The sequence below is a fragment of the Neolamprologus multifasciatus genome, chromosome 7 (genome assembly GCF_963576455.1).
Source record: "Neolamprologus multifasciatus chromosome 7, fNeoMul1.2, whole genome shotgun sequence".
NCBI classification, from domain to species: domain Eukaryota; kingdom Metazoa; phylum Chordata; class Actinopteri; order Cichliformes; family Cichlidae; genus Neolamprologus; species Neolamprologus multifasciatus.
The window spans coordinates 42,428,241-42,440,634 of record NC_140445.1 but is presented as its reverse complement, the minus strand read 5'-3'; the positions used below and the strand labels follow the sequence as shown (position 1 = coordinate 42,440,634).

The window sequence follows — 12,394 nt, the reverse complement described above, 5'->3', positions numbered from 1 at the left end:
TTTAAAAGCTCTTGTCTAACCAAGAATGTGGGTAAAGTAGAAACATTAGTTTGCTTCTTACAGCAAGATATAAATAAGAGGATAACTGAAGGTAACTTTTGTTTATAATGTCTGTGGGCTTTGTAGATGTGATAAATAAATGCTAATTGTGAGTTTTACTCTCTTTTTTCACCAGGAGTCATTCTTTGGTGTGTCTGCAGAGGATGCTTCAGCCAATCAGGAAGCTCAGAACAGCATCTGCCAAATCATGGACTCTCTCTGTCCACCAGGTGGCAACGTGGGTATGTCTGTCAAACCCATACACAGTACATGAAAAATGGACATAGCTTCTTGGTCAGAAAAGTTCTTAAACCTGCATGTTTTTTTAAAAGGCCAATAGGTCTCAGCTTCCCTGGTCATATTGAAAAAAGGTCTGGCTGTATAGAAATCTCCAGTGCCTCTCAGCTACCTGTGACTTCAGAAAAAAAAACTTCTGTGTTTTTCATATCAGTTGCTTCTTTCGTGCTTTTTGGAAGTCCAGTTTCAAAACAGAAAGATGGAAATTGGAAAACACTCATAAAAATGTGACATGACTCATGTCCATCTTTCATACAGTGTGCATGGTCAAATCATTAGAATAATTCTTCAGTTTTAGTTATGGAAACATAATAACTTTCGATCTAAATTGTGTAATGAACTGGACCAAAACATAGAATTAGACATGACATACTGAAAGCTTCAAAGGCATTAATTTGGCTTTTTAATATGTATAACTTTACAGCTCTGTGGTAGAGATTTGGGGAAACAAAACATTGCACAAAACAGTATGTGATCAATATATATATCTATATATAACAATATACAAAAAAAACTTCCTGCAGCTTTGCAAAACCAGAAGCAGCAGCAGGTTTAATGTCAGCCGCAGGTTTGTGTTGCCCGATGCTTTGTCATGTCTGCCTGTTGGTCCTCAGGTCAGCACCCATGGCTCGACTTATGTTTGATGGCATATCAAGCAGAGGACGACGATGGACAGACTAAGACCTGCTATCAGGTCTGTGACACGATTGTTGTGAAACCCTCATCTGAATGATCTGACACCATCTGCACCACCTGTGGGAAAGATTCAGATGAAATTCTGATCAGAGGATTCTGATTCTGTCTGTTGTTGCTTTATTTCTTTACATTTCTATTTATTGTGTAAATAAAGTTAAAAACTGAATAAAATACCAACTGCATTTTCTTGCCATTTCCTGTGCCGCCTGGGTAAACTTTTGATGACTTTTCAAAATAAAAGGTGAAAATTTTATTTTTTATTACAGTGTATCCAGTAAGTATTCACAGCATTTCACTTGTTCCGTGTTTTGTGACTTTTACACCCTTATTTCAAAAATGGAGTAAATTCATTTTTCAGTTCAACATTTTATACACAATGATGACAGCATGAAAAAGGTTTGCTTGTAATTCTTGCACATTTATTACGTGAGTATTTGCAGCCTTTGCTCAATAGTTTAAGTATTTTTGGCAGCAATTACAAGGTTCAAGTCTTTTTGACTATGGCCAGACTATTTCTGGCCAGTTTCTCCCATAAGGTTGGATAGATTTTCAGATCTCTCCAGAGATTTTAAATCGGGTTCTGAGTCTGTCCAAATCTGAGCCATCCTGAAGTTATTCCTTTGTTATCTTGGGTATGTGCTTAGAGTTGCCCGATTTGAAGATGAACCTTTGCCCCACACTGAAGTCCAGAGTACTCTTATATATTTTAACTGAATGAAGGGGCTTAGATTTTTCATGCAGGGCTAAAGACTGTTCAAATTTGGCCTCAGTCTTTCCTGAAGATTCTTATCCTGAATTCCATGACATCACTCCATAACCTGAACTCTGAGTCCGTTTCCCACTTTTACCAAATGCTTGAAGCTAGGATGTCTAATGTTATGAGATCATGGTTACCACATTAATATTCCTCCCTGCATACTTATTATATCTTGTGGCAACTTTAACTCCACAATTGCTCTGAATGCATCCTTCCAAATCTGAGAATTCTGTTAGCTGGATTGTTAAAATCTTTTTTTACAAAATCTTTGTTCAGGAGATATTTTTCTTTTGCTAATTGCTCTGCACAGCACGCAGGACAAAGACAACACTTTGCACCTGCTTTTTATATCATACAAACAGGAAATGAATGACATACCTAGTATCCATGTATTAGGATGGTTTACTGTATATTTCTTAAATCTACCTGTTATTCGCCAAAAAAGTCATTCAAAAGTCATTTGTCAGTCAAAATGCTATAACTCTCTACATACGGACGTACATACATTCAGAGAGAGGGAGAACCGCAGCACATAAATCTGAAGTAAATGTTTGCCATGAAAAGGTTTCCAAGCAGCAACTGACTGTTAAGTCTATATTTATTGTTGCCATTTTAACAAATGCTAACATGAAATGTATTTGCAGGTTAAGCTTTTAATTTATCTTTGGAATGGTGTATGGCATCACATTCTAGTGTCCTAAAACGCTGAGCAGCAATATTTGCTCTTTATGGATGCAGACTCACTCTCCATTTTATGAAAGCAGATCCTCCAAACACCTTTCAGTATTTATCTGTGGGTTTGCAGCACCGTCTGCTGGTCTACTGAGTATATTCATGATGTGATCTCGTCCCCCAATTAAGCATTAAGTGTGAATGCCCTTAACATTTGCAATCGTGGTTTTAAAAAAAGAAAGTACACTCTTTCATTTGCAAGGTTTAATCTATCAAGACATAATCAAAAATAATATGGTCTTTAGTGTTTCTTAAAATGAAGTAAATACCACTTCAAATGAACAACAAAACATGCCATGCCACTGTGGCATTGTTTATTTAACAAAAACTCTAAGAATACCCTATTATTGTAGGGTAGACGCCCTTTCAGCAGTAATAACTTAAAGTGATACAGAAAACAGTTCCTTTATCAGTGTCTTACACTGTTGTGGAGGTTTGGGAGGGGTGGGGGGGGGGGGGGGTATTTTGTTGTTGTTGTTTATTGCCTCTCCTGTCCGCACCGTAGCAATCCGAATTATTGTTTAAAGCCCAAGAAAAATGCCAAACAGATTTACTTTTCCAAGTGGACCTATTGCTATACTGGCCCACTTGATTGTCATAGTTTTTTTTATCTTTATTTTTTTATTTTAAGTTATTACAATCAGAACGGGGGTGGGAAAGAGAAATAAGAAGAAAAGAGAAGTTGGAAAGAGAGTTAACAGAAAGAGAGGGAAAGAAAAATGGAGAAGAGGGATAGAGAGAGAAAAGACACTGAAAATCTGCTTCACCACCTGCTAAAAAAAACAAGCAAACAAGCAAAACGAAAACACAGTAGGGAAACCACAGTAACAACCAACATAAGCATAAATAACAGTAAATAATAAATACTGAATCTTACTGAGCAGCACATGAGCACGATATGTTTAGAGGCAGCAGCCAACCAAGAGGTGTCTGTGAGTACCTGTTTGTACACCTCTGTGTGTGTGTGTGTGTGTGTGCGTGCATGTGTGTACGTGTGTACGCTGGTATTTATAAGGTTTCTCCACCTAAGTGTCTAATAGTAGGTGTGTGGAGCCATAGCCCTGTCCCCAGGTCATGAAGCAGGCATGGAGGAGATCCGGGCCCCAGACATCCCGAGGCCCCTCAGAGCACGAGAGCCCAACTCTCCTTTACACCAGGCTCAATTCATGTCTGCGTCATGTGCACCTTTAAATCCTGTTTAAGTTTGAATAGTACAGGTCAGTACTAGTACACTATTTAATACTCAAATTTTCCATCTGATGGCACACAAGAGTAAAACAACAACAACACATTTCTTTTAAAGGAAGTTTCAACTTATATGTGTTGTTGTTGTTGTTGTTTTTCATATGCTCCCCTTTTGTGCCTGAAAACCTTTCACATGAACTCTTAAGTACAAAAATATAAATGAAATAAACATGTTTCCAAATTCTGGAGCAACCATAAACATCATTTTTCTGACGATACACATCGGTACCAAAGCACGTTTAGAATATTGGACGGTCTAATGTAGTATCCGGTGGGATTTAATAGCAGGTTAAAGAGACGACAACAACCACCACCCCCGGCCTTAGTCCCCCTCCCTCCTCCTCTTCTTAGACGCTCTGTCACATTGGTCGTGTCTCGCATTCGTCGGTGCTCCACTCCGGTCCCCGGGCGCTCCGGACCTGCCACGCGTGCAGAAACGTACTATGGACCTACTCAGGGATTCTCCATCCCAACACCCAATTCCTGACGCTCAGGATTTACTTATTTAGTTCACAGTTTTCAGCCCAGTTTAAAAACTTTTCCGATCAGATTTTTTTTTTTCACCGGTGATGCCTCCGGACTGGAGACGCACTGGGACGCACCCGAACTTGAAAGGTGCAGCACTCTTAAACGGCCAAAGACTTCGAGGAAGCTCTGTGTACACAAAAATGAAAGAAAGTTGACGGTTTGGCAGATTTGAGTTTAAAAACGATCAAAACACAGAGATGGATCAATCGATCACACGGTTTCATTTTGCGGTTTAGCCAGAGCCATGAGGATGTGTGCAGCCCTGAGTCTCCTGTGTTTGTGGCTGTGCAGCGAGGCCGTCGTTTGTCAACTTCACTGGGACAAAACAAAGACGACGTTTAGTCCTTATAATAAATCCGCCACCGCTGAAAGGAATGTGCACAGCCGGAGATGGCGCACAGTCAGCGGGGAGGACCGTGGGGGGACACGCAGTACGAGTGCAGAAGCCTCATGGCTGATTCCTCTAAATTCCTCGTCGTCTGAGCTGCCAGAGAAAAAGATCACCAGGCGCTCTCTGCGTGAAGGTGGTGCCCAAAGTGGAACTCGGTCATTTTTACCAGAAGTTCTAGTTTTAGGCACGAAAGAAAATGATACAGATGAGCCGAGCAATGAAGTGTCTAAACAAACACTGCATGGACCCAACTGCACGCGCAGGATGAGTGGACGCACGCGAAGGCAAAGGCGGGTTGCCGTCTCTGGCAGGGCGACGCACAGCGAACCGCTACCTGTGGCCATGGCGCAGGAGCTAGAAGCCGACCCCCCCTTCAGACTCAATACAAGTGACTATGAGGATGAGTACTCTCTCCCGGACTTTCCCGACACCACGCGGCTCGTTCCGGTGAACACGCGAACCAGACGCAAGCAGGTAAAGAATCCATTCTACCCGGTAACCGCGGAGTCGTACGGAGCCTACGCTGTACTGATAACCGCCGCCCTCATCTTTACAGTGGGCATCATCGGGAACGTGTCGATCATGTGTATTGTATGTCACAACTACTACATGAGGAGCATCTCCAACTCGTTGCTAGCCAGCCTCGCGCTCTGGGATTTCGTCATCATCTTCTTCTGCTTGCCGCTTGTGGTGTTTCATGAGCTCACCAAGAAATGGCTGCTGGGAGAGTTCTCATGCAGGATTATCCCCTATCTGGAGGTGAGAGGCAGGGTGGTGGGGTAGTGGTGGTTTGGTAGTCCCTCATGGTGCAGCAGATCTAATTGTAGCCGAGTTCATCTTACAGGTAAGACCATCGCGGTCAAGTGAACCTCTAAATTGTTTTGCGCATCTACACAAAGCGCTCTCCTTCGTTCTCCTCCTCAATACACAATAAATTCTCCAATGACTACCTGAGACTGGCTTCAAAAGGGAGTCAGTCCATATATCAGTTTTTATTCCAGGACCAGGTCCAGGACCTTTTCCCCTAATCCCCAAGTTTCATTTTATCTTCTTTTCAATTTTGCTGGTAATGAGCTTTGTCATTCATGATTTCTTGAAATCTTAAATGTGACCTGCATCCACAATATATCTGTACAGAGTTCCTTCTCAGGCAGGTACATAATTCCTGACATGTTAAAAGAACATTATTCTCAACTTCACCACGTGTTCAAAACATTAATCAAAAGTGGCTCTTCATAGTTGACATGAAACGTTCAACACATTTCTCCTCAGGTTCATCTACTCCACATCTGTGCTAAGTTTTATTTCAAAATTAAAGGTCAACTCTGCTCAAATTGAAAAACTTAAAGGAATGTAATAATGACATGTTAAAAATGTACTAAACATCATATATATATGACAGTTGACATGAAATGTTCCTCTTGGAAACCCACACCGTGTGTGTAGAGTTTCATCTTAACCCACTGCATAATTTCAGGAAAAATAAAAAGACATTTCTGGTCAAACCCAACATGCTCAATCGAATATAACACCACATTAAAAAATTACTCTACATATGTGCCACATCTAGTCTCTGCATGTTATGGAGGCCACACGTGAACTCAAGAACAGCTTTAGTGCTGGAGTTTCATTCAAAGACAAAATACCAAATCAAGTGGAGCCAGGAATACACATTCCAGGGAAAACTACAGGTACATAATCAGGGGAACATGTAGCAAGGAGCACACAACTATGGTAGGACAATGACAAAGGACAGCAGAAGACAGAGATAATAAGTACACACTGGATATCAAGAGGAGAGGCAACAGGCTGGACACACAGGTGGAAGCTATAGACATAACAAGGCAGAGGAAGCAAACAACATGAGCCACAGAGAGCAATGGTTACCATAGTAAAATAGGGAAACACAACTACATGGGCAACAAGGCTTAACTTACATGGAGGAGAACAGGAGAACTACACAGAGGAAGATGAGAAGTCACAAGAATAAATGCAGATGAGACTGGGACAGCAAGGAACACAGAATGGAGCAAATTAATACCAACGAGACAGGAGAAGTAAAACTCAATACCAAGTACACAAGACTGTCATTTCCTGCCTGGAAACTGGTTGTAGTTTTGCGGACCCAAATGCTGTAAGCAATAGATGAAGGTTACCAAAGTGAGCCTTTTTAATGAATGTGCGATAGACGGTTCAAAGCAAAAGCCAACACCCAGGAGTCAGAAGGAATAATTACTAAATTGGGAAATGCTATGGAAAACACAACAAGTGGAACAAAGGACAAAGAGAGACTGAGACAATAAATATAAGAGACAATGATTGAGGCAAGTAGAAGTAGGTGGAGAACCACTGCTAAAACTAGAAGACAAAGCACAGATGACAAAAGACTACTAAAGTAAAAATAGAAAGTGACTAAACAGATGGCAGACTCAAACACAGAGACTTGACATAGTGGTTCATGATGGAGGATTCAATACTTTCTGTGATCCTGTGACGTAAATTTTGTCATCAGACAGTTAGTGTGGGGGTGCATGCCTGCCTCTTTTTGTGACCTCATGAGTTGTCCAATACATTAACTATGTGAACATCAGGTCTCCAATAAATGAGTATAATCCAGGCTTAAAACCTGCTTAACAGTAATATCTACTCGGTTGTTGGGGTATGAGGTCCCTGTGTCCGCAACAGAGTATAATCCAGGCTTAAAAAGATATAAACTATACAAAACAATAAATAGGAAGGGGTACACATGGAAATAACCAGAAACTGACACAAAGAACTAAACGGTAAATAGGCTGCACTTTGCTACTCTACCTGAGTACTCAAAGCGCTACAATATGCTTTATCCATCCATTCAAAGGAGCACTTTTTGCTACATATTCTACGAGGATAGTTTAGCATGAGGACTGAAAGGACTACGGATCGAACCGTGGTCTACGATGCTTCATATTGTGGCAAACAAAAACAAACAACATGGATCAAATTGAGAACCAACAGAACGTTAAATAGTGACAAAAATTCAAAGACTATAACAGAAAACCCCAGGTCCAAAACCCTGGGGCAATCAGAACGTTTTCATAACTTCTTCTGTTTCCCTACATATTAATGAATTCATAAGAAAGGTTAGGGACAATAGGCTGTACATAAAAGAGATGAGTTTAGCTGACACTCATCAGCTACAGCTGCCTGTTTCTGGATACCCCTAAAACCAGTATCCAGATGGGTAATAAATGAAATGTACCCATGATACAGAGGGAAAAAAATTCCTTTCAGTCAAACTGTTTTTTATAAAAAAAAAATATTTCTGCTTTAAAGTTAGACCTTTATACCATGACTCTTCAGGGACTGACTCACTTTTAAAAGCATTTATTCTCACAAATGTATTAATTTAATTTTAATTTAATTTTTTTTTATCTGAATATCATATCTTCTACTGACTCTATTACAAAAAACATCATATGTTTGCCTTTGAGACACTGACAGTTGTTCAATTGATGCTTACCTAAATTCCCATAGCAAGTTATCATGTCTGCAGCTTGTGACAACTGAAAGGGTTTTAATGTGACATCTGGAGACAAAAGGTCTTATTTATTGTGTTTAAGCTTCTTAGCAGTGGAAGCTTTTTATCTGAGGCAGTGACCTACATGAGTTTATTGACGTCATCACCTCGCCTTATTGTCACTTAATGTAGCTAGCAAGGTGTGGTATGCGGCTCCACTGCAGAGGAGGGGTGGCGCCAGAGAGGCTGGCAGGGCAGCTGGAGCTGATCAGCCAATCAGGCTGTCCCTTTATCAGGAGGTCCTGCCAAAAGCTAGATAACTGAAAAGCTGAAAAGTGAACAGCCTGATCAAAGTGAACACTGTAAATAAAAACATCACTAGTATTGCAACAGTGGGTGTGACACACCTAAAAACTCTGCCGAATCTGATTTTAGATCTTCAATTGATTTATCCAATTTGGAACAGGCCAACATAAAATTAGTTTTTTCTGAAGACTTTTTTTAAAGTCTAAATTGATTATATCTAATTTTTTTCAACATGACACTTTTGACCCTGATTTTGCATCGTGGGCGTATATCATGGTAGAGAGGCGGAGACTAATGATTGAATGCTCTTGTGTCACGTTTGTTACAAGTTAAAAATGAGAAATTTGGGATACCACTCGCACCAGCCAACAGGTAAGAAACACAGTTTCTGATTATCCATCCTGCCTCTTGCCCTTGATACACGCCCACAATGCAAAGTGGTCAAATAAATGTATAAATTGCTTTTTCCCAAAACTCTGCTGACAGTTCTGTGTTCAGGTTCTGTACCCAGGCTTCCTGTATAAAAGCTGAAAACATTGGAGTATAAAAACAAGTGTTTGGAGGCTTCGTTAGCACCAAGAACTCATAAAAAGTCTGGTTAGCTGAAACTGTTTCAAAACTAATTATCTAATTTGAGTGTAACTAAAAAATGTGACTATGGAATATTGTATTTAGTACAAATGTGAAAATGATGCAAACTGTCCATCTATACATAAAAAATACACACAATTTATGCATACAAAAAATATATATACAATTTTTTAAGACACATTATATCATGGTTAATTCTTTTAGATTTATTTGAATTTAATGCTAACATTGTTAGAGACAAATTCTGGTCTAACTCGGTTGTACTTTTTATTTTTACTTTACTTCACATAATTGTTACAGTTATGAAATTGTACTTTTAACTTTTAACCTGATTCTAGCCTTTCTCCCAGGTGGTTTCTCTTGGGATCACAACCTTCACACTGTGTGCTCTGTGCATTGATCGTTTCCGGGCAGCCACCAACGTGCAGATCTATTATGAGATGATCGAGAACTGGGCATCTACCACTGCAAAGCTGGCGGTCATCTGGGTGGGCGCTTTGCTGCTGGCGTTGCCTGAGCTGCTGATCAGACAGCTGGTCACTGAGGACGACGAGCCACCTGATGTGACACCATGTGAACGTTGTGTAGTTCGCATCTCAACAGACCTCCCGGACACACTCTATGTCTTGGGGCTCACCTACAACAGTGCACGCCTCTGGTGGTACTTTGGCTGCTTTTTCTGCCTGCCAACGCTGTTCACCATCTGCAGCTCACTAGCGACTGCCCGCAAGATCCGCAACGCCGAGTGGGCCTGTGTCCGTGGGGGCAAGAAGCAGCTTCAGCTGGAAAGCCAGATGAACTGTGCCGTGGTAGCTTTGGCCATCCTCTATGGGTTCTGCATCATTCCAGAGAACATCTGCAACATCATTAATGTGTATATGGCGGCCACCATTCCCAGGAGAGCCTTGGACATTCTGCACCTTGTCAGCCAGATGATGCTCTTTTGCAAATCGGCTGTGACGCCCGTTTTGCTGTTTTGTCTATGCCAGCCATTTGCCAGAGCCTTCTTGGACTGCTGTTGCTGCTGCTGCGACGAATGTGGCCCGCCCCACTCCCCCACCACTGCCACTAGCAACGTTGACAATGAGTGCACCACCACCGAGCTTGAGCTGTTGCCATTTAATACCACCCGCAGGGAAGCATCCACCTCTGCCACCTACTCTGCTGTGGGGACAAACTACTGAGGTCAATAATCAACATTGCCATTGTACCAATCCATAGCTATGATTTTGCACGCAAGGGTTCGCCCTGCTTTCCAGCACTCGACGCTTGAGAGGGGAAGTACGATGCGATGATATGATAGATTATTGACAAGTGCTCTCTCCTACAGTGTCCAAGAGTGGAGCTACACCTGAGTGGATAAACACCTTGTCTCCCCAATTTTAAACCCAAACAAACGTTCAATTAAAAGGTTTAGCAAAAACTTGTTTCTAAAATATCTGAGGTAATTCAAAGGACATACAACTATATATAAAATGAACATTTTATATATTAAGTAGTTATTTACAGTTTTGTTCCATTATGAGAGGTGTTACACCAAACGCCCCTGAATTGTCTAAAACAACCCAATGTACGGCAGGGCTGGAATGGCTGCAGTGAAAGGAATGTGTGGATCCTGTGGACACAGACCCTGAGACTGAGCTTCATCTGATGGGATCAGCAGATAGTTTTTTGTCTGTTTGTTTGTTTGTTTACTTGTTTGTTTTTAAAACACCCCAAACTCTTGAACACGCTTATGTTTACTGACTCACCGAATGAACCTGCTCTCTATCTATTAACTGTTAAAAGATTTTCTATATTTGAATGAACAGTATTAGCCACTGGCAAAAACCTCAGCAGTTTTAATGAACTCACTGGTATTTTTACTGAATCTGAGATCAGTTGTAAACTACTTTTTGTCACTGTTTACAAAATCTGAAACAAGACATGGTTGGTACATTTCTGATGTCACGAGAGTTTGTACCATAATTCAATTTGTTTACAGATACTTTTGTAATTCTCCTCCGCACAGTTTAACTTTCAAAGCCAGAGGAGCGAATTTTACCCGTGGTTGTGCAGAAATGTTTTCACGTAAATATGCAGTTGTTTTAGCTCCACCAGCATTTCCAGCATTTCCTCCTGTGGTACAGACTTAGTAACAGTTAGTGCAGTACCTAGATGTTTTAAATATAGTCAGTCACAACTGGGTTTTTTTTTCTCTTTCTGTCAAAAATTATAGTTAATTATAGAAAAGTATATATATATAAAAGTATTTAATTTTTTTTTAAGAAATTTACATTGAAATAGACTTCATGTCTGTTGGCCCTTTGACACGCTGGTGACTTGTCCACAGTATACCCCACTTCTTATCCTCTAGCAGCTGGGATAGGCTGCAGCCCCTCTGCAATTGGCCACTAACCTTTCAAAGAAAGATTTTAAGATTGTATTTATATTATTGTAGGTTTCTACCTTACAATATACAGTGCCTTGAGGCAACCACTGTTGTAATTTGATGCCACATAAATAAAACTCAATTGAATTTGAAGTAAATTTATATAGTAGTCAGTTCCCTTTCTCCAAACGGTCCTTTTAAGAAACTGTAACCAAATTATAATTTACTATAAATAAAGATTTCATTAAAAAGCATTTTCCCTGAAATCCAGGCAACATTCAATTTTTAGTTTTTATTGTTTTGTTTTGGTTTGTTTTATTATTATCATTATTTTCTTTTTTTCTTTTTTCTTTTTTACAAAATGAAATATCACATTAATAAAAGAAAAAAATACATATTTTTGGAGCATGGTTTGAATATGATATTGTCTTTTTTGTGCAGCAAATTTCCACATAGTCACTTCAGTGTGGTCCCAAGTAGGTGTAGGTTTTGATTATCGATTTATCGATTAAAATCGATTCTGGCTTGGATAACGTGATATCGATTCCTTAAAATCCTGAATCGATTTTTTAATATAAATTTATTTTGGCTGAAATGCCAGAATCTCAGGTGAAACCTCACAAGATTTCAACAACCACCAAACAGCTAAAACAGTAAATGAGAGCAGGTACACGGATTCTGCACAAAGACCTAAACACAAAGCGCTGATGATCAGAATCAGTGAGATGTCGCCTTTCTCACCTGCACGGACACGGTCGGGGCTGAGACAGCTCGCTTATTCTGATGTTTCGGCGGGTCCGCGCTTTGCGTTTACGTCCTTTTTGCGCTAGATTCTGAAGCTCTAGGTTTTAGCTCTCTCCAAACTATTTAGCCGAACCAGCAGCAAAAGAAGATCCAAACTAAGCTTAACATAAACATCGTCATGAATTCACTCTGACTTTTGCT

The 12,394-nt window shown here is 40.3% G+C and overlaps 2 protein-coding genes across 4 annotated transcripts in view; both read left to right on the top strand.

Moving 5' to 3' along the window:
- Positions 1-3,250, top strand: part of pot1 (protection of telomeres 1 homolog) — a 64,797-nt gene extending 61,547 nt beyond the window's left edge. For both annotated transcript variants that reach the window (XM_085164635.1, XM_085164634.1), the window contains exons 19-20: positions 176-281; positions 951-3,250. In XM_085164635.1, coding sequence (XP_085020761.1) covers positions 176-281; positions 951-1,069 — 225 coding nt within the window. In that variant the 3' untranslated portion in view covers positions 1,070-3,250. The remainder of the gene's footprint in view (positions 1-175; positions 282-950) is intronic.
- Positions 3,251-3,541: 291 nt separating this feature from the next.
- gpr37a (G protein-coupled receptor 37a) lies at positions 3,542-11,611 on the top strand. Of its 2 annotated transcripts, none has more exons than XM_085164637.1 (2): positions 3,542-5,159; positions 9,429-11,611. In XM_085164637.1, exons 1-2 carry the CDS (start codon positions 4,539-4,541, stop codon positions 10,260-10,262), a joined length of 1,455 nt encoding a protein of 484 aa, XP_085020763.1. In that variant the 5' UTR covers positions 3,542-4,538; the 3' UTR covers positions 10,263-11,611. The 2 variants fall into 2 exon arrangements, with proteins under 2 accessions (XP_085020763.1, XP_085020762.1); XM_085164636.1 differs by having other exon boundaries at positions 3,849-5,444.
- The last annotated feature ends 783 nt before the right edge of the window (positions 11,612-12,394 follow it).

Excerpts from the sequence above, each read along its gene's own strand:
- gpr37a (XM_085164636.1), top strand. The coding sequence starts at position 4,539 with ATGAGGATGTGTGCAGCCCTGAGTCTCCTGTGTTTGTGGCTGTGCAGC. Across the intron at positions 5,445-9,428 it reads GGATTATCCCCTATCTGGAG|GTGGTTTCTCTTGGGATCAC; the intron begins GTGAGAGGCAGG and ends CCTTTCTCCCAG.